The 26,835-nt window shown below is 29.4% G+C and overlaps 1 protein-coding gene and 1 non-coding gene across 9 annotated transcripts; both read left to right on the top strand.

Moving 5' to 3' along the window:
* Window positions 1-12,675: 12,675 nt before the first annotated feature.
* On the top strand, window positions 12,676-13,726 carry LOC108328522 (uncharacterized). Its single transcript, XM_017562399.2, has 3 exons — window positions 12,676-12,895; window positions 13,014-13,066; window positions 13,311-13,726. The coding sequence occupies exons 1-3, from the start codon at window positions 12,811-12,813 to the stop codon at window positions 13,452-13,454; spliced, it is 282 nt and encodes a 93-aa protein (XP_017417888.1). The 5' UTR covers window positions 12,676-12,810; the 3' UTR covers window positions 13,455-13,726.
* A 5,240-nt stretch (window positions 13,727-18,966) lies between these two features.
* Window positions 18,967-24,578, top strand: LOC108329447 (uncharacterized). Of its 8 annotated transcripts, XR_008247014.1 has the most exons (10): window positions 18,967-19,253; window positions 19,332-19,392; window positions 19,680-21,367; window positions 21,503-21,607; window positions 21,720-21,941; window positions 22,127-22,238; window positions 22,342-22,554; window positions 22,717-22,776; window positions 23,942-24,027; window positions 24,259-24,578. It is a non-coding gene; the product is annotated as an uncharacterized LOC108329447 (transcript). The 8 variants fall into 8 exon arrangements; XR_008247018.1 differs by having other exon boundaries at window positions 18,967-19,212; window positions 19,680-21,607; XR_008247019.1 differs by having other exon boundaries at window positions 18,967-19,244; window positions 21,111-21,607.
* Window positions 24,579-26,835: the final 2,257 nt, after the last annotated feature.

The raw sequence follows: 26,835 nt of genomic DNA, 5'->3' as shown, positions 1-26,835 counted from the left end.
TGAAAATGGGCTTGTAAATGAAAGAGTTTTGGTTTCATTAAATTAATTACCCCATTAACTTTCTAATTTATTTTCAGATTCTTACAAGATTCAAAATTTGTAATAGAAAAAAAATGTAAGTTTTGAAATCTACCTTTGATATATATATATATATATATATATATATATATATATATATATATATATATATATATATATATATATATATATATATATATATATATATTCCATGTTTTCTTTTAGTTAAATTCCTTTTCTGTATTTTCCTTTTCTCTCAATCATTTATTTTCTCTTTTTCTCAACATAGAAGAAAGTGAAAACATGTGAAATAATAGATTTAAAACCATATTAAATTCTTCATTCTTTAAACAAAACACAATGATAATATGACAATTATGATTATATTAATAAGATTTTGAAAAGTTTGCATAAACAATGAAAACCACAAATAATAATGTCAACATATAAAAATTGGAAGGCTTATCACTTCAAAAGCTCGTAAATGTCTTAAAGGTAACTAAAACTCCAAATATATATATATATATATATATATATATATTAAGAAATTGATACAGCGAAAAACTTAAGCTAAAAGAATCAACTATACAAGAATGTTAAAGACAAAAGAACCTTATGTAAATATTTTTTATTTATGAATTATGTACGTGATTGATATGTATTATTATTATTATTATTTATATCTTAAATGATGACCTGACGCATAAAATATTATCATAAAATATGGTAATTTGATCATATTACTTAACATTTTATTTGACACATAATGATTTTAATTTAAATATTACAATAATACAATTTTATATTACGAAATAAAATAACATTCTAATAAGATCTAGAATAATACAATAAATATATTAAGAAAAGCACTAGGTACTTGAGCCCTTATAAGTTGATATATTGACCTTAGAGTATACAATAATTGGTATGTTGATATTCACAAACATGAAGCAATGAGACAAATTTTAACGTCATATCCTTAAGAAATAGATCCACCGCCCAAGTCCACCTTTTTGTGCCACCATTGCTCCCATCTCTCACTGTCACTTCTTACTTCTTTCTTCTAACTTCAATTATGGCATCCCAAGATTCCATTCATTCTTTTCTCGTTACCTTCAAACAATGCAACCAATTATTAACCATTTTCTCACAATCATAACCATTGAATTCTAACTCCTTTATTATCTATTTATGTGAAGGAATTTATTTGCCTTTCATGGAGGAAATTCATCTGGGTGTTGTCCTTTTCTATCCATCTTAATGTGACAAGACTTCACACAAACACAACTAAACATCTCAAAGAGCGTGGCTAAAGAAGACATAAGTTGTTGATAAAAAAAAGTTGCACAATCATGGTTACTCTTTTCAAGTTTAGATAAATTCCTCCTTCTCCTTAGCTTTTTTTTTAAAAAAAAAATATTTCATGTTATTTGTAGTTTTTTCTTTTTTAAATTATGCTCCAAATATATACATATCAAGAGTTTGATTCTTTTAACTCTAGGGAATTTGAAATTCTTTTCTTTTTATTTGATTATAGTTTTCAAAATTTAAAACATTAGTTAATTTTTTTATTCTTATTTTTATTTTGCACTTAGTTTTTAATTTATATATATATATATATATATATATATATATATATATATATATATATTAGTGTAAAAGTAAAAATATATAAAATTAATATATCTTAGTTTTCTAAAAGAATATTAAATGACATAAAAAAAAATAGAAAAAGTTATTATTGGTTATATTTGACTTGTTTAATAAGGTGTCACTATTAATTAAAAACTTTGATTTTTTTTCAAAGTTGTTGTATAGTTGTTTATTTATTGATTTTGGAGGTTAAAAAATGAGTGATTTCATGTTCTACGTGTTTTTTTATGTGTAATGATGTTGAATATTTATCTTATTTATTTTTTCATTTTTCTATTACTATACAGGTGTGGACGTGGTTGAAGGAAATTTTTTAAAATTTGTAGTTTTCTTTCTTGAATTTGGTTGTTCAGTCTATGAAGTCTCATTGTAGTCCCTTTTTACTTCAATATTTTACAGTGATTTTTATTATTATTTGGAAGATTAAAGATCAGAAAACATAATAGATTTCAGGATCCAATTATGATTCCTTATGTTATTTTTTATAATTAAAGAGTTAGTGCATATGATTGAAAATAAATCTAAGAAACATATGAATAATATTATTTTAAAATTCAATATTCAAACTAGGAAAGATAAAGTGATTTTATTTATAGATGTAATATGACAAGTTCTATATGCGAATTTGTTTAAGGTGAATATTATGGTGGAGGTAGGGGTTGTCCTTATTTGATTTCATGTGGTAATATTTTTTGAAAAAGTTGGAAGAAGTATGTGAGTAAATTTTCAGTTTTTTTTTTAAGATATAGACTTTTATTTATGTTGGATTTATGTGATCATTTATGCAATTGAACATGCTTGAAAGGAAGACTTTCAAAGACTTTAGTTGAAGAGAGATTCTTCTTTAGTGTGTCATGATTTTTATTGATTAATGAGTGATTCCTAGAAGTTTTAGAGGAAAATGATGTTGGTGTTTACATTTTTTTAAACATATGTAATTTAAAACTTTTTATGTTTTTTTTTAAAGAAATCATTTAATGATAAATTAGTTAATTTAGTTTTAATTTATAAAAATTAATATAAGTGATTTAATGTTTTACTTATATTTAGATTTTTTTTCATAGTAATTATAGTTTGTTTGTGTTTTATGAAAGGTAACTTTTATTATTGTAGTTCCCTATTTTATATTCTTTTATTTTATTTATTTTTTATATGATAACAAATTATGTTTTAATATATACATTAAACATATTTAAAATATTAAAGTTCATAATAATGATGCTTAAGATAATCTTATTTGAATGGTGGGTTATAATGAAAAGATATCAAAATTATAAGATTAAATATTTGATAAAATATAGTGCGAGAAGAACTTAGTTCTTTTTTAATTTATATATGATAATTTTAATTTGTTATTATTATTTTAGATAGTTAAAGAAAAGTAAAAAAAAAAAGGAAAGAAAGAAGATAACAGTAATTAAATAGATGATATTTTCAGTGTAAAAACAACTAAGCCTTTTTAATTTGTATATTATTATATTAATGGATCAATAGGGTTGAAAATAACAGTTATTTATTTAAAATTTTATAAAGTAAAAAGTAGATTATCTTTTAAATAATTTTTTTTTGTTACCTAAAATCACCAAAGAAAAAAAAAACAGAAATCATTTTAATAAGAGACATGAAGGTTAACACATTTAAAATGGGCAAAATTGATTCTTTTGATAAATGGTATGAAATGTCACTTTCTTTAACAGTCAGAAAACAAAACCAGTTATTCTCAAACAATTTTCATGGTTTTTAAAAGAGTTATCGATGTCACACGTATATTATGTTAAAATTAAATGATATTAAGCATTACTTTATTATTATTTTTATTTATTTCTTACCGACCAATTAAACAACTCTACTTTCTCAACTCTTTACTCATTTAATATTGCTTTATTTCTTTCTATTTGATTTTGATTTCTGTCCAATAGTGCCATTGCAAGTTAGTGATGAACATGCATGCACCAAAAGTGCATATGTTGTACATCAATCAAAGACAAGGTCAGAATTAGGTAATTGATTGTCTTAAATAGGTGGTCAGTACCATAGTCTATGGAAGCAAAGCTTATCCACTCCTCAATCCTTACTATCCTAAGTACAATAATTGCTAAATATTGTATATACTATTTTATTTTTGTTTTAATGTATGAGATAGATGAAAATTACTTTTTAATTTAAAAAGTATATGTATTTAAATACTAATTAATTAATTAAAAATATAAAAAATATACTAATATAATTTTTTGAAGAATAATGTTTGTATTTATAATATTTTAAATAATTTTATATTTTTAAATAAAAATAATTTTAAAGAATATATTTATAATATTTTATTTAGATTTTCATATTTATTTTGATATGTTAAAAAAATAGTACAAATAATACAAATAAAAATTAAAAAAAAATATTACCTTAGTAAACTTTTTTAAGTTAAATTTTATTCAGAAATATTCTGGTTGTTTTTGTGGAATTTTATTTGAATACTTTTACTTGCGAATTTAACTAATTAGACGTAGAGATGTGATCAATACGCATCTATTCTTCTTATTCTTATAAGTTACATTATTACTAGTATTTTACTAAACATTTTAAAGTATTCACATATAGCTTTTCGGTGTATTAATGTTAAACACTTTTACATGAAATATATTTATATGTACAAAGATTATCAGAAAAATAACACATACAAATTAAAAAAGTAAGCATAAATCTATAAGTAATAATAATTTCTACAACCATACACAATAAATAAATAATAAATAATATATATATATATATATATATATATATATATATATATATATATATATATATATATATATAAGTCACTGATTTTCATGACATTATATCATAATAAACAATTAATTAAACTACTTATACATTGAATTAGATTTAAAAGTTCTCTATTTATCATGTTACCTTCACTTAAACAAAATTATAAGTAAAATAAACTAAGTCCTCTATATAAATTTTTTATAATCTATCATAGTTATTTTTTTTTCACAGTTGGATCATAGAAACTTTTATCGATTCTCACTATTTAATATCTTTTTCTATGTGAATTTAATATTAACAGAGTCTAATATTAACAGAATCTAGATAACTTCATTCTTCGAATCCTCATTAAATACACAAATAACCTCACAATATAGTATTTTCTTCTTGAGAATAACTATATTTACAACATACAAATATCAAATAAATAAATCAAAGTATATTAAAACTAAAGAGATAGCTCTACTCAATCACACAGAAGTAAATTATAGTTAAATCCCTAACTCAATTCTGTTACACATGCACAACATATATTCAATTTAAATTTTCAAACATCTAAACTTTCTCATCCAAATAAACAAATCATTTCTTATTTTCATTCATCATAACCCAAACAAGTTACATGCATTTTCAAGAATCCAAAAGCACTAAGTTGCTTACTCAAGTTATCTCTCTCTCTCTCTCTCTCTTGCTTAGTAAGCTTATTAGCTTGCCCAATGAGACCACTTTACAAGTTTTTAAAATTATGGCTCGCTCAACTAGCATTTTCACTCGAGAAAGACACCTCTAGAGATATACTCATCAAGTGAAACTTGACTCGCCCAATGACCAATCCCCTTTGAGTTTTTTGGATTTTAATTAAAATAATTTTACTCAACAAGAGGATTAACTCATTCAATAACCAAGTATTGAAAGTTATGAACAAACTAATTCGCTTAATCACACTCACCCAATGACCAAGCCACCTTCAACTCTCAAGTTTTTGACAAAATGAATTTCGCTCAACAAATGTTTTACTCACTCGATGACCCAAATCCACAAAGCCTTATTCAAAAGGTTCACCCATAGAGTAATATAATATGAGCTCTTAGATTTTGAAGACAAAAAATTTCCTCAAGGAGTGGATGACTCGATCAACCAATCTGTATAAATTAGAAAACCTCGAAGACTGATCTAATGATGAAATTGATTCAGATTTATTCTTTCTTTATAATTCCTTAGTTCAAAACTTATAGTTTTAAATAGTTAAATGTGGATCATGTTTAGCCTTTTGAGTATCATTAGATCCAATGTGAGACAAATTATCGTAACGATGTTTTTCAAATTTAACTTGTTTGGTATGTACTCTCACAAGAAAATTATTCAAGATATTTATATTATATCAAGGCTTAATACCTCTTTTGGTCCCTCGAAAGAGGGAGGTTGTTCAAAGTGGTTCTACCTTTTTTAAAAAGTTCAAAGCGGTCCCAACATGTGAAAAATCGGGTCAAGTTAATCATTTTTGGTTACAGCGTCAAAATTTTAACGGTGCAACTGCCTCCTTGGCCAAAACTTAATGAGTTGTCCACTTTTTTTCATACGTGGCACATTGAGGTAATATAACGTGTCAATTTTGAATTTTTTAAAAAAAAGTTGCTTGCCACATCAGCTTCATCTTCCACCTCTAGAAACGTTAGAGCCACACACTGTCGCCGTCAACACCTCAAACCACCGCTAAGGCTACCAGCTTCTTCCTAACAACCAGATCACATTTTCCTCCTCCATGTGCAACTGCAACGATACTAAAAAACCACCACCATCTTCTCCGCTAGACTTTTGAAAAAACTCAGAAACAAAAACGCAAGCTCCTCCACCAATCTCTTCCTTCGAAACCTGCAAGAAACCTAAAGAAACCCAAATCGAGCCTCATCCATAGCCACCGAGAACCTACGACAACCAAATCCCAGATGAACACTAATCACAGGACAGGAAACCCCAAATTAGCAACCCTAATCACGAGTTCATCGCAAATAAAAAAACGCCCAACCCTCTCGCGAAAATCACCCAACCAAAATTCGCCATCAGCGCATCAAACTTTTGGAACCTGCAAAATGGTGAACATACTTTGGGATTGGATCCAGAGAATTTACTGCCTGTGAATGTTATAAACAATCATGAATTTTGGCCACACCAGTTTGTTATGGAAAAAGGTGCTTCTGATTATCCTCTTAAAAGTAGAAGTCAAAGATGGGGTGTTGTCCAATGTATGGATGCAAATGAGCGTACTGTAAAGGTACAATGGAAAACTATTTCCATATGTAACCTAGATAATTTGACTGGAGAAAAATTGGAGGAAACTGTGAGTGTGTATGAACTTGTAGAGCACCCATATTACTCCTGCTTTTTTGGTGATATAATGTTCAAAGCGGCTCAAAAATTGCTTGGTAACCAAGTTGATAAAGAAACAGAAAAATCAGTAACAGACTTGAATGCAAAGGCTGTTACAAAAAACGGGAACCCAGTAGGTTATCAGGATGAGTTCCCTGATAATTATTTCATGTCTTGTATTGGCAATGTTACTCGTTTCAAAGATGGCCTGAGTTACGCTTTTCAATTCGATCTTCAAATTTCACCTTCAACGAGATAAACACTGACCCCAATTTCAACTCCACTTTTATCAGAATGTTTAATCCCAAATCACTATTTCATCGTAACCATAACCCCTCTTTTTTTAACCTCTCAAAGTACACTCCCACGTAATCTATTCTTTTTGTCCAATTTTTTATTTTACACTTCATTCACCCTCACAGTGCCACACAATCACAAAAACTGGACACCTCATTATGTTTTGTCCAGGGGAGCACATGGACCGTAAAATTTTTGACGGCGTAACAAAAAAGGATTAACTTGTCACAAATTGGGACCCCTTCGAACTTTTTAAAAGAGGTAGGACCACTTTGAACAATCCCCCTCTTTCGAGGGACCAAAAAGGTATTAAGTCTTATATTAATATGTAATTAATTACTAACAATATAGTTGTTGATTAATGATTTAGAAAACATTAAAGATGTTAATATACTAGACATTTAAATTATTTTTTATTTAAATTAAGGATGTCTTTCTTAATTTAATTTAATTATATTAACCATTTTTATATTTATCCTACAATTTTTTTAATGAAAAAACTCAACTTATAACTTGTACAACTCGTTAAATCACATCGATAAATATTTGTGGTTAGGCATGACAATATATTAGGTTTGAGAAAATGGTAATAATAATAAATAATGATAAGACTAATCATAATATTTTTTTTAATTGAAAGTATAAGTTATACACTCTACTGCGAAAAATGTTTTTAACAACAAATAAGGTTTTTAAAGACAAATTTTTAACTGTCATTATATTAGACATCGTTAAAAGGTTGCGAATTTCACGATGGTTCTGAACCGTCGTTAAATTTTTTTTAAATGAAGACGGTTCTAAATTCTAACCTTCATTAAAATATTAGGGTTTAAAATGCAAAGGTTGTGTCATTTTTCTTGTGGACTTCTCGCAAAGAATGCATTAGGTTTCACGTGAACCGCTTATAAAGGTTTGACACTACAAAGGTGGAGGTACAATGATGCAGTGTGAAGAGGAGTTATGAGAAGTGTGTGATGTTGTACATAAGAGCTTCACATGATGCAGATTGCATGATGCAATGTGACAGAGTCTCACGGGTTTTCAAAATGCATGATGTGGTGCGCAAAGCTTCGTAGGGTTTGGAAGTTCACATCACATGATGCGGGATGCAAACTAATGACGACGAAAGTGGGGTGTGCAAACAAATGATGATACGAGTATAACATGTAACAATGACAACATGAGTAGAACACGTAGCAACAGGACACGCGAATTTAAACGATGACACAATTAGAGACATGAATGACGATATTGGGTTGAACAATAGTGATAATGTGAACATTAAAAAGGGTGAATAACCGTACAAACGATAGAAGTTTAAAACGACATTAAAAAGGGTGAATAACCATACAAACGATAGAAGTTTAAAACAAGAGAGAAAAATAGCACATATAACTTCAAGAAGAAAAAATAAAATATGAAAAATTGAGTTGAATTTTTAACGAATTTGAAGTAGGAAACTATTATTATTTCTCCATTGTGTGACTTTTAGTGTTATGTAAAAGTTTGTCAAAATTACAAAACAATACCGTCACATCTCATTTGACGATATTTATTTTTCGATCATTGTTATTTAAGTTCGTAAAAATCTATTTTTATACCAGTGGCAAACACCACTTATAGCTTGAAGTAAAAAACTAATTCATAAATGTCTAATTGGTATGATTGAAACATTAATTTTTTTTCTTATTAAAACTATAATAATACACATGTTATTAACCAATATCTTAAAAGTACTCTTCTAAATAAAGTTACATAACTAATTGTAACAATTGTCAAATGTGGATTTCGTATTCTAACAGTTATTATGAGGCATTAATATTTTCAAGAGTCATTTAATCCTCTTACTTATTCATATTTCTTAATATTTCTTCACTTTTATTCCTGAACAAATTCGTTAGTCAAATACAGCTGGCTATAAAAAAAATGTCACTTAATAGTAAAATTTATTATTTTAGTTAAAGTCATGTTAGCATATTATTACAATTTTCAGTTTCTTTAGTATTAGGTAATCTAACTAATTATTCGCAATTAAACTATGACAAAATTTGTCTAAGATCTAATTTGAATAAAATTTAAAATAACTTTATTTATGCATTGACACTTCGTGCTGGATTACTAATATATCAAATTTATTGTGTAATATGCAAAACTAACATGGTAATGTATTAGGTATATTTTTTGCAGTAAAATTAAAAAAAAGCAGACAAATTTTTTAAAATTCAATAACGTCATATACAATCAATACAAATTTAATTTTATATTTAATATTCAAATTTAAAATTATTCATTAAATATATATATGTGTATATATATATATATATATATATATTTCATCCTAATATATGCATTAAGTATTTTTTTCTTTCTTTTTAAATTATTAACAACTTGTTTGGTTCAAAGTAAACAAAGAAATGTGTATCGTCATTGTGGAAAGTTGAAAGTAGTTTTGGTATAGATTTGCCTAATGGACGTAAATTTTACTTTATAATAAAATAAACTATTTATTAGATCATTCTTATATTTTTCATACCGTTTTCTAAAAAAAAAAATTAGGCTATTAAAATAATAGTCATCAACATTAAATTAATAGTTCTTACAATAACCAATTATTATATATAAGCATTCAATATGAACTTATACATTAAATATGTCTTAAATAATTTTACTTCACCACTTTTAAAATTGTATGTACTATAGTAAAGGTCCTCATAAAAGTAAACATTAAAATGAAAATTTGAGATATTATAATTTTGTTAATAAGAAATCGATTTTCTTTGGTAGTGTATTAATAGTTAACTAACTTTAATTGATTGTATATCATTCGTTATAAAAAATAAATATTTAAAGATTATAATTTTATCAACAAGTTAACTTTGATTCATAACTTTTATAAAAAGAACTGTACTGATTTGTTTTTTTAAAACATGGAATAAAATTATTAAAGGCATTCAAAATAATGGAATAAAACTAAAAAAAAACATATAAAACCAAATATGTTAATTAAACCAAATAATTATTATAGTTTTGAAATAAAGGATGTTAAGTTTATATGATAAGGTTATGGAGAATTTGATCAAGACATTTTAATCTTAATAATCCATTTAATGCTCGTAAGTTTATTGCATCCATGGAGAAAGAAATTCATCGGGATATACAACATCAATGAGACTTGAGTCCAACCATATAAAAGATTGTCCAAAATCTTAAGGCAATGAGTCTTCACCTCTCCACTTTTTCATTTCTACCCAATGTGAGACTTGGACTTACACTTATATTCTCAACAATTCTCTCTCTCAAAGGTGGGTTCCTTCCACATATCTTAACGGAACATGCTTACTTGGAAGCCTTTGCTAAGGTAATGGGTTAATGAGTCTTCTCATTTCTATCTATTGTGTGACTTAGACTCACACTTCGAATTCTAACAATCTCCCCCTTAGAGATGAGTCTCTTCCACATTGGTACACTCCCCCCAGCGAAAGTCTTATTTTCTTATCACGAGTACACCATGATCTACAAACACACCATTGAGCATCTCTTGCTCTCCACTTCTCATCATTCATCTAGTTGTTTGTCACCAACTGCTTGCCAAGGCTTCACTTTATCATGGAGGGATGTACTTGTCCGAGTCCGGTCATCAAACTTGAACCATCGTCTCTAATACCAATTCTAGGTTTATCGAGAAGGAGGTTCATTGGAGAGATATAATCAATGAGATCTTAGTCTAACCATAAATAGGATTGATACCACTCTTTACCTAAAATCTTAAGGTAATGGGTCTTCACCTTTCACAGGAGAGATACAACAATGAGACCTGAGTCCAACCACACAAGAGATTGACACCACCATCTACTCAAAATCTTATAATTGGTTAATGAATGTTCACTTTTATATATTGCTTCACTCTCTCATTTTTACACAATGTAAGATTTGGACTTACATTTGGATTCCAAAAAAAAAAAAAATTTACTTACACATTCCCACGAAAATATAATAAATGAATTCTATGCTAAATTGTTTTGTTAATATAAGAAATGAATGTTTAGTATGAAAGGTTATTTAAGCTTTGATTCTTGTTATGGAGAGTTTTTTTTTTTTTTTTTAAAAGATGAATTTTCTTTGCACTTATGTTTTGAGTATATTTTCCGATGGTGTGCTCTCCGTACTCTTTCCTCAATCCATTTTCTTTTATCTGATTTTGTAAGTTTCTCTATTTTCTACATGTTATTTTCTTTAGTTACAAAAATGAAACCTAGCAAGGAATTCTTCAGTGCTTTGATGAGTAGCAGTGGAATTGGATTTTGGATTTGACATCTTGCATAAAATATAAAACTAAATTATGAAAATTTTCAAATTATATTGTAATTCAATTTTTTAAACTTTTATATAAAACATTTATATATTTAAAATGATATTATATAATTACTTTTTACATTACACATGTATTTTTTTCAAATACTACAGATATGTGACACTTATATCTTGTGACAGGGAAACCCTTATAATAACAACCAAGAAAAACGAAAGATGCAAGTTCTTATCCTGAAATATGATATCATCTATAAGAGAAAAATCTTACTATAAAAAATAAACAGATTTGTCGGAAAAAAATGATTCCTGAACAAAATCAATAAATATTTGGTATAAATATAATGGTGATTAAATAAATAATTCCAAAACTGATCCTTCCTTTGCACGACACCTATGAAAACCCGTGAACTCTTCCTGTGGTTTCTGTTGCACATTCAACTTTTAATTTGCAACAACTTTCAATCCATCCAAAACTGTTGTTTTCTAAATATCGTCTTAACAATTTACCTATAATTTCACACATAAAATTTCTATATTTATTTGATATTATTCTGTTTTATTTTTATATATTTTTTTAAAAATATATAAAAATTCACTCCTTTTTAACCATTTTATTTTTATATTATGTATTAAATAAATGTAAAAATATGTTATCCTATCCTTATTTTATAATTTTCACATATAATTAATAAAAATACCTTTCCGCTCTCAATTTTTAAAAAAATATTCACACAAAATTAAAAGAAATTAGTTAACTATATTATATATTATTAACCTCTTAATATTTAAATTAAAATTAGTTATTGTTCATGGACGTATCTTAACAGCAATAGGAATAGCTTTGACCTTTATATAATTTTTTTTCCTTGAGAGAATAATTAAGAAGAATACAATTGTTTTACATATATTATTCAAGTACAAAGTAATAATATTCAAGTACAATTTAATAATAGTACACTAACATATGAGAAGAAGAAAAATTAGCCTACACTATTTTTACAATGTGTGTAAAATAGACTATAAGAACTTTGACTTTATATAAAAATTAGTCATTAAAGCTATACCGAATTTAAAAATATTATTTTGATTTCAAAATTATTTTTTAATACCTAATAAAAACAAATCCAAAGTAGAGCAGTGATGTGTGGGGAAAGGCACATTGATTGTGGTACATGGACATGAAAGTTGAAAATATTTCATTTTGAAAAGCTTTGGAAGAATCAATAATTAATGAAAATGTTAAAGTTTAGGTTGACTTTGGATCAAGCAATGGTACTTGGATTCTCATTCTCCATATAAACACTATCTCCAAAGTATTCCATAAAATTCACCTTCTTCAACTTTCTCTTTCTTACCATTTCTTTGTCACCTTTCAGATCCCTCTTCTTCTTCTTCTTCAACATGAACCCCAAATCTCCTATGCAATTGCTCCTTATCCTTCTTCTGGCCCTTTCTTTTGTTATGTCTTCTGCTGCTGTGCAAACCAGTAAGAATATAAATTAAACTTTTCATATAATTAATATACAACTATTTATTCTATCTAGATCTCTTCTCTTGTTTTCATAATTCATTTTAATGCTATGTGCAAATTTCACTGATTGCAGGAAGGTTTTTGCCAAACAAAGAAAATCTCTCAGCCCAAATTTCATCAGATAAGGTTATAATAATTTAGACCCTTATGATTGAACTTAATCTAATCCTAGTCCTTTCAATCAGATTTTAACTTTCAAATAAGTGATTGACAAAACAAAACCATTCTGATTGAAAATTAACACCAATGCTATGATACTGTCTTCAAGTTTTACCTTCTGATATATTCTGATGTTCCTGTATTGTATCTGCATGCAGCAAAGGGGTCTGTAATATAACTGAAAATACAATTTCTGGGTCTATGGTTTCAGGGTGTTGAGGAATTGAGAAGTGGAGAAGATTTGTTTGATCTAGCAGAAGAGTTTATGGAGAGAAGGATTGATTTTGAAAATAATGATTATCCAGGGACTGGAGCAAACAACAGGCATGATCCAAAGACACCAGGAACACCTTGAGCAAATGCATAAACTTTCTGTAGATTTTAAGGCCTGAGAGAATGAGTGCTATAAAATCTTCTATGGGATTTTGAATACTGTTAAATATTCCTTTCATCCCCAATATTTTTGTGCAGGAGAATGTGTCAGTCTTTGGTTTTTGCTTTGGCTAAATCTGTACACTTTAGAGCTCAAGCAAATAGTAGCAAAAATTCCAAATCTCTTAAACACTTGTATTGTTTACATAGTAAAATTAGGAGATTAATAAATGGTATTTTTCTATTTATATCAAATTTTTCAATTGCAAAAATTGGAAGATTTCAGTTTCTTGCTCTTATCCAGCCGAAAAAAAGAGGCACCAAATTAATGTTTAATAAAGTATTGATTTGACTCTACAAGGAAATGGTGTGAATTTATGAGTGGAAGAAAAAAACAAGAGAAAATGGGAGAAGGACATTTAGAGGTGGAAGGAACAGTGCATGCCTTTTGCTTGCCACTAATTAGCTTTGGGAAATTAGAATATGAAGTCCACGAGATATGAGACGGTGGAGTTTTGTATATTTGGTGCATTGAAAATATTAAATCTTTAAATTTTATTAACTAAACTATTTTTATAGGTCATTGAAAATAAATATTTTATTTTGGTGACTATTACCACATAGATCTATACATAGGGACTTGTGTATCATTTTTGGATAAAAAAAGAAGACAAAAGTATTTAAGAATTTCTATAACCTCATGTCGAAAATGCTAATGAAATAAAATATTTATGTACATGTAAATGTTAATTTTACTAATTAGATCGAGAGAGATGTGCCATTGAGGTTCATTGTCCTCCATTTTTATTCCGAAATCTATCCACTTTGCTTGAATCCTCTCAATATAAAGAAAAGAAATATGAATTCGGATTTTTCAAAGACATTCTTCATCTTCAAGTTAGTATGCTAGGTTGATATAAATAAGATAAATATTTTAAACTTGTAAAATTAGAATTCATTTACCCTCTAAAGTTTATATGAAAGTCATTCTTATATTTTAGATATAAGTAAAATACATTCTTCACTTCAAATTAAAGGTGACAGATATAGACATGTTATATTTGATATATGTGATGCCTTTTTGAAACTTTCCTCTCTTTCATTCATACATGATCATCACAACAATTTTCATATTCATCTTTTTCACTAGCACCCCCACACAATAGTTTTAGCATGCTCTCCAATATTTTTCTTCTCCTCACCATTATAGCTTAGCCCCTATCACACTAGTGTAAAAATCTCATTTAATTTCGTCTAATATGCGTTGAGTTAAAAGAAAACAAAGTTAATATAAATACGATGACACTTTAAAATTTACTGGGAACGTACTTCAATTGTTTAGGAATCAAAGCATGTACGTTCTTATTAATTTCAAAATTGACATTGTACTTTATAATTGTTTTTTAGTTGCACGCTTTAGGCTTCGGTTCTCCAAAAATCAAAGCCTAAAAGAGAAGTAGCTTTGGTTGTCCAAGAACTAGTGCCTAAATGTTCAATAAAATTTCATAACTTTCACTTCATTTTAAAATATTTTATTTATGTAGCATCCCTTAAAGCTTTAGCTATTTGTAAAATTGAAAATGAATAGATATTGATTTTACAAATAACCAAAACCCTAAAGATCCAATTAGGGTTAATTTTTTCAAATGCAAGACCCACACTCCTCCACTATCCTCTATTCCTCATTGCCAAACACGACCACACTATCGCTTTTGCTACCACTTTTCACTTTTCTCCCTTCCCTTCCTTTTTTGTTGTCCTAGTTGCCAAACGTGAGCCACCACTCCTTCACTCTCCTCCCTTCCCTTCCTTTCACATCCCTAACATGAACTTTCCTTTCTTCCTATTTCGAAAGCGTTTGTAATTTTTTTCTTTCTATTTCGTAAACTTTTCTTTCTAATGCAACTATTTTTTTGTCAAGTTATTTACATTACACACATTTCTTCACTTAGCATTCCGAACATTTGAAAGACTTGTGATTCCATCTTGCTTTCCGTTCTCAGGTTCATAAGATTTTTTAATTTTTTATAAATATGTTTTTAATATTTTTTTTATATTAATACTAAAGTATATTTTTATGTTTAATATGATTTTTTAATGCTTGATATATGCTGTATTATTTCTATTTCTATAATTCATAATTATATATGCTTAAATTTTGTTTATGTGATATTGTTATTGAGTTAACCTTAGTTTCCTGTTTGAGATTTAGTATGAAAATTATTTACTACCTCTAAGTTTTATGAAAAAAATATTGCTTTCCGTTCTCAGGTTCATAAGATTTTTTAATTTTTTATAAATATGTTTTTAATATTTTTTTTATATTAATACTAAAGTATATTTTTATGTTTAATATGATTTTTTAATGCTTGATATATGCTGTATTATTTCTATTTCTATAATTCATAATTATATATGCTTAAATTTTGTTTATGTGATATTGTTATTGAGTTAACCTTAGTTTCCTGTTTGAGATTTAGTATGAAAATTATTTACTACCTCTAAGTTTTATGAAAAAAATGTATTTTAAAAAAAATCATATATAAGAGAAGACACTACTAATTACGTATTGATTTTTGGATTGTTTGGTTGGACAACTTAAGAAGATTAATATCTTTTTAATAGTTTATTAGTATATATATATATATATATCTTAAAAATCATGAATATTTGTTAATTATATTTTGTATTGATCTTTGAGTGCATATTTGATTATGATTGATAATCACTTTCATTTCGTGTAACTTGAAGACCAATGGAAAATGCGGGAAAATTTTTGTGAACTTTAAGATATGTTGTTTAAAATTGATATTTAGCAATAAACTAAAAAAATGAATCTTCTTGAATGAGATAAAGTCGCATCTTGAATACAAAGGGGAGGTCCTCATTCATTTACAGATTATTAAAATTATTCACACAATTTTAGTATATATACGTATGGATTGATATTGGATTAATTCACCATGCATTTAGTGATAAGTATGATAGAGGAGTTGAAAAAATTATACAATTTGCACAACATAACGAGGGTATAATTGGTGATAAAGTGAAATTTAGATATCTTTGTGACAATTGTTTGGACTAAAGAAAGTTGAATGCAAACAAAATTAGGGAACATCTTATCTATGATGGTTTCCTTCGAAGTTATACAACTTGGACATGACACGACGAATTAATAGACTTCTCAACTATCTTCCCAACTGAACTTGTTGTCTCCCAAACTGAACATCTTGTCTCACGATTAAAGGAGATGATTCGCGATGTTAACATTTAAGTTTTTGCCCAAGCACATGTGTATGAGACAATGTCTACTGATGCAAAGACACATTTGTATGTTGGTTCAACTAAGTTCACATGGTTGTCAACGATGTTAAGGATGGTGATTTTGAAGGTGACCAATGGGTTTGATAACCTCCTTCTTAATCTAGGATGATCCAAAACATGAAGATGAGACCATAAATATGTGATGCCCTCAAGAAATGGGGAATGAGTGATGATAACTCTCGATTTAATGTTTGGAGTGAAGGTATGGTGGTACTTGATGGCTCTTAAAAGAGGTTAAGCCAACTCTCAAGGAAGGTGGCTAGAGGAAACCACATGAAATGCTCTAACCATGACTTTAGAAACAAGTATGGGCGCACAATAAGTTGACATCATAGCAATACTAATTTCAAAGTGAATTTACATGGGAGAAAACACATCTATTTATAAGCTTAAGATGTCTCCAAATTTATAGAAGTAAAAACCTAAAAATCTCAACTTAGTTAGCTTGGAAACTAAGGCCAAAATCTTCTCCATTAGGAGGAGGACATATGGCCATTAACATGGGAGAATCCTCTCTATTCCTAGAATGAAACATGACCATTACCTATTGAAAATTCTTTCCATTGAAAGGATGACACTCAAAAATTTTCTCCCAAATTGCTTTCCAAGCTAAGACAAAACTTCGGTCCATGTAGTCAACTCTAGAATATGCATCTCTCTTGGGTCAACATTAAATGTTAACCTTTGTTAACTCAAGTTGACAAAAACCCTACACTACTTGGTCCATTATACAAGGTCCAAATGGAAATTCTATACTATTTGGCCCATGATACAAGGCCTAAATTTACTTACTTATTATTATTTATAAATAGATACGCAATATATATATATATATATATAAATCCTGAATTGAGAAGGAAATTACTTGATTGGTTACACTTTTCATCATGTGGTGGTCATTCAAGTAGAGATGCCACTTATAAAAAAGTCAAGACAATGGTGTTCTAGAAAGGATTGTTTAAGGATGTTAAAAGGTTTATCTTTTAATGTATTGTCTGTCAACAATGTAAGTATGATAATTCTACCTCTCATGGGTTACTACAACCACTCCCAATCCCTGATTTGATTTGGCATCAAATTACCATGGATTTCATAGAGGGTCTTCCCAATTCCTTTAGAAAATAAGTGATATTTGTTGTTATTGAGAGGCTGAGCAAGGTTGCTCATTTCATAACATTACAACACCCATATATTGCTTTTGATGTAGTCCAATGTTTTATGAATAATGTCTTTAAGCTTCATGGTTATCCAGCTTCAATAATAAGTGATAGGGATCCAATTTTTGTCAGTCAATTCTTGAAGGAATTCATGACTTACCAAGGGATTCAAGTTCAACTTTCTACTACTTACCATCCTCAAATAGATGGGCAGACAAAGGTAGTAATAATGTGTATTGAGACATATCTGATGTGTATGTGCTCAAATGATCCTAAACAATGGTCCAAATGACTTCCCTTAGCTGAATGATGGTATAGCTCTAAATATCACAACACTATTAAGGCCAGTGTTCTTATGAAACATGTAAGGACAAACACCTCCAACTTACTTACTTTATTTACCAGGAGAATCCAAGATTGAACTTGTTGATATAAATCTACAAAAGAGGGAGAAACAACTTAAGATGGTCAAGTTCCACATGAAAAGAACACAAGAAAGAATGAAACAACTAGTTGACAAAAATAGATCCTATATGGCCTTTGAAATTGGAGATTTAATGTTTGTGAAATTATACCCTTAAAGACAAGTCTATGTAGCATATCAACTTATTGCCTAAGGAATGATGAAGAAATAAAAATCTAATACTCAAAAGCGATCCTAAATAAAAAGATAGTCAAGGAAATAAGATTGTTACTAACGTACTTGTCAAAAAAAACATTCCGAAAAATATAAGTCAAAAGAATCATTCCGAAAAATATAAGTGGAGAATTCTATTTTTGAAAACAAAGATTAGCTTAAAAAGGAAGAATTAATAAAAGAAGATAAATCTAGGTTAATATTGAGTTACTTAACTTTATAATTGAGAGGCATAAAAATAATTAGTTAGTCTTAGTACAAGTTACAATTTATAAGCCATTAGTTGTTTAAGTGTAAATGAAATTATATATATATATATATATATATATATATATATATATATATATATATAATATTCATTCAAATTCCCATCCAATCAATAAAGATGCATTCGGTGTCGATTCTATTTCGTGATTTCCTACTCTTTTCTTGGTTATTCTTCGGGTTCCTCCCTTCCTAGAACAACACAAACACAATGTTGTTCTCCGTTTGCATCAAATCTGACAATTTTCTTTGTAGGGTTCATGAAGTTCTGAAAATCCCCAATTTTAAAACCTAGGGCATCTAATGGATTGTTGGACACAACAAGTTCCTCTAAGGAGTGTGTCTCTTGCAAAGACAAGGTCAATCCACCAATGAATTTTTTATTCCTAAGGTCCACAAGGTCAGATTCTTAGATGTACCATTTAAGATCCATTTCGGGTTTCCACTTTCAATTTATATTCCTTTTCTCCACTTCCAGTGCCAGATAACATTTCAAGTTCTGGAGAAACCAAGATTGACTTTGCAATGTGGAAGCGCAGGTATGACTTTTAATCGCATTTTGTAAACTCTCAAGCTTCTTTTTTTTTTTCCTGAAGAAATAACCTTTGGATCTCTAATTCATCTGAAGAAAAAGGTGGTTGTGTATTGCTCTTGAATCTGGTTGATACTTTGGATATAAAATAAGCGCAATTGTACTAAGTAGTCGAAACATATCGAAGATTATGTAATTCTACTGATTTTAAATTTCGTATTTGTGGAGTACTAATGCTTGTAAATAATTAGTTTCGTATTTTTCCTTATTGTTTTGCACGTCCGTATTTCACAGTTTTGCACGAACTATATCTCAAAAGTTGGCCAAGACTACAAGAGATATGGCGTTTCAGTGAGTTGGCCGAATTGACTGTCGACCACTGTCAGTTTTGATCTGATGCAGTGTTACCCTTCCGGTTACTTTCTTCATTACCTTCACTAAGGGCAGAGACGGTTGAGACTTTCGCAAATGTACCAAATCGTTTCAAATAATAAACATATAAGACTGGACATCGTCTTCCACAAGACTCGTGTCACCAAACAATCGTATAATTTCTAATTATATAGACTAAGAATGATCGTATAATTTCTAATTATATAGACTAAGAATGATTCCATAATTTGGGTTTTAATGCAATTAAAGTAAACATACAAGAATGATAAAGTGAACTTTGGTAACTCAAATGGAAAGATTAGAAATGATATGGAATGGTATTGTTGGGGATATGATTTCACCTACTCCACTCTTATGCATATAAAATTACACCTTCTTCATTAAATTACTAATGTCAATCTTCTAATTTACTCAAAACCAATCTCTTGGTAGAAAGAGCCTAGACTTTCTTATTAAACTCCACTCCCTTGGAAAACCTAACAAGTTAATCTGCTTTAAGAATTGAGATCTAAGACAACCAAAAGTCCAAGTTTTATCCCTAGATACAATTCTCTTTCGGTAATTTGTTCCAGTTCTAAGTTTACACAATATTTCCCAATATCAAGCAAACCAATAATCATGCCATGGGTAGCAATCAATGAAAGAAGCATCAAATATATTCAAATCAATAGCAATTACATAAGAGTTCAGTGACTACATCAATCCCCCAATAACAATGAAATTAGCTCTCCATGATTGGAGAGCTTGAGCTTACAACAATGGTGGAAATGGAAGAACGGAGAGAACCCAAGGAAGAAGAAGGACTGTTCCCACAACTCCTAACTCGCCTCCAAGAACTCCAATTGAGAGAAATTGTGTCTGGGTGCCCAAAGATGTCAAGCCATTCGCGTTTCAGACCTAAATAGACCTATTTTTGCCACATCAGCGTCGTTGCCGCTTAGCGGCAACCCAGCGCCAAAAATTCCAGTGACAAAGCGCTCAGTGGTAGCCCAGCGGCAGCATTCCAGAATTCTCCTATTATGCTGTTTTTCTTGCTCTCCTTGGGTTCCAGTGCCTTCATTTGATGCATAGACTTCTTCAAACTACTTTAAGCACATAAAAGCAGGGATTAGTGATCAAATTATCTTATTAAAGCTTAAGATGCAACTACTTAAGAAACTAAAAGAAAACTAGGATTTACAAGGCAAAAAATTAAGAAAGAGTTGACATTTTCTCTTAATTCAATACTGAAATCATGATAAAATATGCCACTATCAGAGGCCCTCCTGGTTATGCTGCACTAGATCTTTGGTCGCCAAATTTTCCTGTAACTCAAAAATGTGATGTTTACAGCTTTGGGATGCTGTTATTTGAAATCCTTGGAAGGAGAAGAAACTTTGAGATGACCTTGCTGTGAGCCAGGAGTGGTTTCCAATGTGGATTTGGAAAAAAAATTGAGGTTGAAGAAGCAGAAGAATTGATGGTAGCAAGTGGGATAGATGATCAAAATAAAGAGACTGCAAAAAGAATGATGAAGGTAGCTCTGTCATGTGTTCAATATAAGCAAGAATCAAGACCTGTAATGAGTGTTGTGGTGAAAATGTTAAAAGGTTCGGTTGAAATTCCAAAACCTCTAAGCCCTTTTCCACACCTTATTCATAAGATTCTTCCACTACCAGAATCTGGCAACACATATACATTAGATTCTTTATTTATATTTTAGATATGATTTGATTTCTTTTCAGGCAAGGGCACTTCTTGGTGATTATACAGATAAAGAAGACACATCAATCAGGATTGGTGTTATAATGGGTTTGGGTATTGCATATGCTGGTTCCCAGAGTGAGCAGGTGATATGTTTTCTCTATATTTTGGAAAATCTTGTAATAATATTTGTTCCGAATTGAGATACACACTATATGCAAATGTGTAAAGTTTTTAATTTGTTTTTGTTTATTTCAGTTACCTGAGAAATTGACAGGTGTACTGAATGATTCTAAAGCATCACTTGATGTGCTTGCTTTCACTGCTATTTCTCTGGGCTTGATCTTTGAGGGTTCTTGCAATGAGGAAATTGCCCAAGAAATTATATATACACTAATGGACAGGAGTGAGTCAGAGTTAGGAGAGCCCCTTACCCGACTTTTACCTCTTGGCCTTGATCTTCTATATCTTGGGAAGCAGGTAATCATTTGGTCGGCAGTATGATGTTTTTATTTCTTGAATTAGAGTTTATTTTCTTCTCACCTCATTAATCTTATTTCTTTAGTTTCTGAATAACAATTGATATTGTGCGGGTCCTGCTATTGGGTGAGGTCAAAGTTGTTAAGGTATAATACTCACTCTTCATTTGTGCTTTGTTACTGCAGGACAGTGTTGATGCAACTGCCGAAGTTTCAAAGACTTTTAATGAAAAAATTAGAAAGTATTGTGACATGACGCTTGTCATGTGCCTATGCTGGAACTCGAAATGTTCTCAAGGTACAATGTTATGAAGTTTTTAAAAAACAAACTTCTGCGGCACCTTTATATGTTCATAATTGTGTATGCATGCTTTTATGTTTGTATTTTCTGGCTCTTGTAGGTCCAGAATCTCTTAGGTCATTGTTTGCAACATCTTGATAAATGTAAAACTCACCAAGGTCCTGGTGTGCTTGGAATTGCTCTGGTAGCCGTGGCTGAAGAACTGGGACTTGAGATGACAATTCGATCATTAGAACATCTACAGTATGGAGAGCAGAATATTTGTAGAGCAGTTCCTCTGGCACTTGGTCTACTTTGCATATCAAATCCAAAGGTAAAAAGTGCACTTTGCAGCGTTAACTTTTAACAGTGTGAAAGTGAAACAAATTAACCGTGCTCTGAAAAACATTACTTGTAGTTCAAACTATTATATCATTGTATGGGTGCAGACATCACTTTTGATAACCTTTGCTAAATTTTTACTGAAACATTACAGATCAGTGTTATGGATACCTTAAGTAGACCGAGCCATGATATGGATTCAGAAGTAGCTATGGTGAGATCTCAAGTCTCTTTGAACATTTGAGTCTATATATACCATTGCTTATTTGTAGCTAAAACAATTTATATGCTTTAGGCGGCAGTAATTTCCTTGGGTCTAATAGGTGCTGGAACGATCAACCATATGTTTATTCTGATATTTTTACTAATGCGTTGAGACATTGAGATTTTTTTTTTTACATAACCAAAATTATCTGAACAGACATTGAGATTGTTAATCAAGAATTGATAAGTTCCCTTTATAACTTCTCCCACTAAATTGAAAATTCTGTAATCAGATTTTTCAAAGCAAGAGTGAAACGATATGTGAATGAGAATGTTTAGTGAGAAAATAGCTTATCAAAGCTTACATGAATGAAAACTGGATAGTCAGTTGAGTGACCTATAAATGAATGGAAGTTTATGTAGAAAATGGCACAATCTTTAGGAATTGAAAATGGTCCAAATAACATTTCATTGGAAAGTACGTGAATTATAAGCTCTCATCGTTGCAGACAAACCCCAAAATACATACCGAAAACATTTACTAAGGATGAATAAGTAATAAAACGTTAAATGTATCATTGGAAGTATAAAGTGCCTTCCGAAAAGGACCATATAGAGCTTCTAGAAGGTCTTATAATAATGACTGGAGGGAGTAAGAATTTATCATGGCATATGAACGTTTGTATCTTTTATGGTTTGATTGTATTTTTTGTTTTGCAATTTCATGCTTTTTCATTTGGTTTTCTATTTCTATGATTTCTCTATATTAATTTCTAAATCCCTATACTAAATTATTTAGTAACTAAACAATCTTAGTTTATCACCCTGGTCTTCTATAAGTGATGAGTGTTCCAATACTTTGGGAATGAGAACTGCTGTTTGCTTAAGTTGTCGTTGGATCTCTTACTACAATTGTGCTAAGGATACTGTAGATTGGGAAGTCTGGTTTTACTGACAATTTTTTTTTTTATAGTTACAGAGGTTCCGAAGCTTCTAAGTTTGGTGTTGAAATTTGAGAGTGATGTTTTATTTTATAATAATGCAGAGGTTTATGGGTGTATTTATGCAGAGGTTCAATTCTCAGAGTGTGTATATATATAGATAGATAGATATATGAATCAGGAAATATTTATCTTTTGTATCTATTACTGTGGCTTGAAACTGATTAGTTGCAGTGTTGTGAAAGCATGTGAGGGAGGTGTTCACCTCTTGTAATGATGTGCTGCGAAAGAAGTCATTCTGTTACATGCTTGCACGTCATGTAAGTCCTGCATTCTGTTTATTACTTTGTAAAATTATCTTGGTTCATGTTTCTTTGTGAGGTAGCTGTGATCCGTAAGTTTTTTAACAGTTATGTTATTTGGCCTAACTTGTTTGTCTACTCTAAAAGGCCATACATATATACTGACAAGATTCCGCTATCAAATTCTTTTGGGGGCTCCTTTTTTATCGTCTTGTGAGATATTTATTGTTGATTATTATTTATCTGCAGGGAATTACTTTTGAGCTTGATGAGGAGATGGCTGCAGATGATGGCATGGAAATGTTTTAGGATATCCTCAACAATTCTAAGTTAAGTGAAGGATATCTCACCCTTGCTCGTGATATTGAAGTTACGGAGCCCAAATCCCCTGAGGATATATACAAGGTGTAATTTTTGGGGATAATGTAACTTCTGCTATAAGGAACTTTGTACCAGATATAACTTCCTGTGCATGTATAAATTTACATCTAATGCTATGATATCTTATTTTTACCAGCTAAATTTTGGTTCAGTTCATAAAATAATAAGGCCTGATCATTTTTAATATACATTAGTTTTTGTAGCTTTTTTTACGGTTGCTCGTCATATCCAAGAAATTTTGTTGATAGTTATGTGTATTTTGTTTTTAGATGATGATACTTTAACAATATTTTTTTGACAACATTTTAACATCATTTAAATGTCATTCTGTAGGTTGGTGTTTATAATTATTATTATTAGTTGTGGAGTAATTTTGGACCAATTATAAAATGACACAATGTTGTTAAAAAAATGTTTTCAAAGTATTATTATCATAAGCGAGAAAGTTTCTTCTCACGAGCAGTGGTTTCTCCTGAAACTTCTGCTGTTCCGATGGAATAATTATTGTATTAATAACTTTATATAGGTGCTTTATTAACAGATCGTAATAATGCTTATATTAGAAGGATTATTTGAGGGACATTAATGATGGTCTTATTCGTTTAATTTGGGTAACGGGGAGATACACTTTTTACATTTCTTTCTTTACTTTTTATGTCTATTTTAAAAAGATAACTATAACGATATATTTGTTAATATAATTTATACGACACAATGTGTTCAATATGCATATTATTAAGCTGCCATTGATAATTTGTTTGGACTCCGAAATGTATAGTATTTCAAAAAGAATTAACCAATTGAATTTTAAAGACTAAATCAGAAAAAAAATGGTAGCCATTTTTAAACATATTTTACATACAATAATAATTCACCTTTCGATTTGAATTTATCAATTCGGACAAAAACAATGACAAAAGAGGAACACATTTTGAGGCTTTGCCCTTTTGATTATTTTGCAAGTTGAACACGCATGCATATGTATTATCTAACCTTATACGGCAGAAATTAAGAATCATCATAAATGGTGCACTTTAAGGATACTCATGCAGATACTGGAATGGATTATGACATGAATCTTGAAAAAAATTATGCATAAAGAAAAGAACTAATTCACACTTGTACACTGCATCCATTGAAAAGTAATAAATATGCAGCACATATATGTTGCTGTGTGAACCATGTTCACTTCAGAAACATGGTGGAAGCAGTGTCAGAATAATAGCATCTGAAGCAGTGAAAGATCTTTGTTTTGCTTGTAGACAAAGATACCTTAGCCAAAGTAACTTCAATTGTTGTTCCTCTTTGTCAAGCCACATGATGAAGCTTGAAATTTCACCCCAACATTGAGGTCCAAGTGATGTCATAATATCTTGTGATTTTACCCAGCCTTTCTTGTTATGTTCTTCTTTTTCCTTTTTGGTGGGGGTGCCTCAAGACTAATTTGCATTATAAATGGCAAATTAATATGATTAAGATTAAGATGTATATGATTAAGATTAAGATGTTCACTCTAATGCACAGGTGCAAATGCAATTCATATGCCTCACCAAGTCTAAATTCATGTTCCTTTTTGGGTTTATTGTGCTCTATTACCTCTCTTTTTCTGGATTAATTAGTGTAAAAATCAAAAGTCAATAATGACAGCGGGGTCATCATACATAAGTAAAAAGATTAAAAAATTAGATAAAAAATATTAGAATAAATTAATGCTTATACATCACATTGTAAAACAGTGCAACATTATCAGTTTTGTTTTTTAAATCATTGGATATTCCACTTGTGCACATTTCATGAATCTTATAATTTAAGTGTTTGAATTCCGCACCTCATTAATTAAATTCCTGCGAAAATACTGATGTGCTAAAAACAAAAAATAGAATAAAGTTGTTTTATAAAAATTAAAAACAGATTTTTTTTATATTTTTTAAATATTGGAATTAGAATTAGCTAGATATGAGACTTTAGGGTAAAATTATTTAAATTATTTAGTGTACAGTACATGAGCAATTATTTGTATGTAAACAGGAAGGTGGTTGACAATTACACAATGGTTACTTTGATTCATTATTATGCTTCCCTATGAAAAGGAAAAGGTGAAAAAGGAAGAAAAGAAAGGGCATTAAACATGCACTGTGTGGGTTGACAATTAGCCATGCACTGTAAGATGATTGACAATTAAGCATGGTAATTTGTTCAACATCATCAAAATTATGCAATTAAAGTAATAACACCAATTCTTTAAGTACTTAATCAGATCAATAGGTACAATAACAACATATGTATATGTTTAAAAGGACCAGTTTAAAATTCATTGGTCGGTTTAAAATTTGTATTTTTAATTTGAAATAATGACTTAGAAAGGCATACATCTCAGATTTTCATTTTTTTTCTCTCTTTCTCATTTTAATTTTCGTTTTCTCTCTTCCATTTTATTTTGGTTCT

The sequence above is a fragment of the Vigna angularis genome, chromosome 2 (assembly GCF_016808095.1).
Source record: "Vigna angularis cultivar LongXiaoDou No.4 chromosome 2, ASM1680809v1, whole genome shotgun sequence".
In the NCBI taxonomy this organism is placed as follows: Eukaryota; Viridiplantae; Streptophyta; class Magnoliopsida; order Fabales; family Fabaceae; genus Vigna; species Vigna angularis.
The sequence above is the reverse complement of the archived record's forward strand: the minus strand, read 5'-3'. Positions and strand labels throughout refer to the sequence as shown.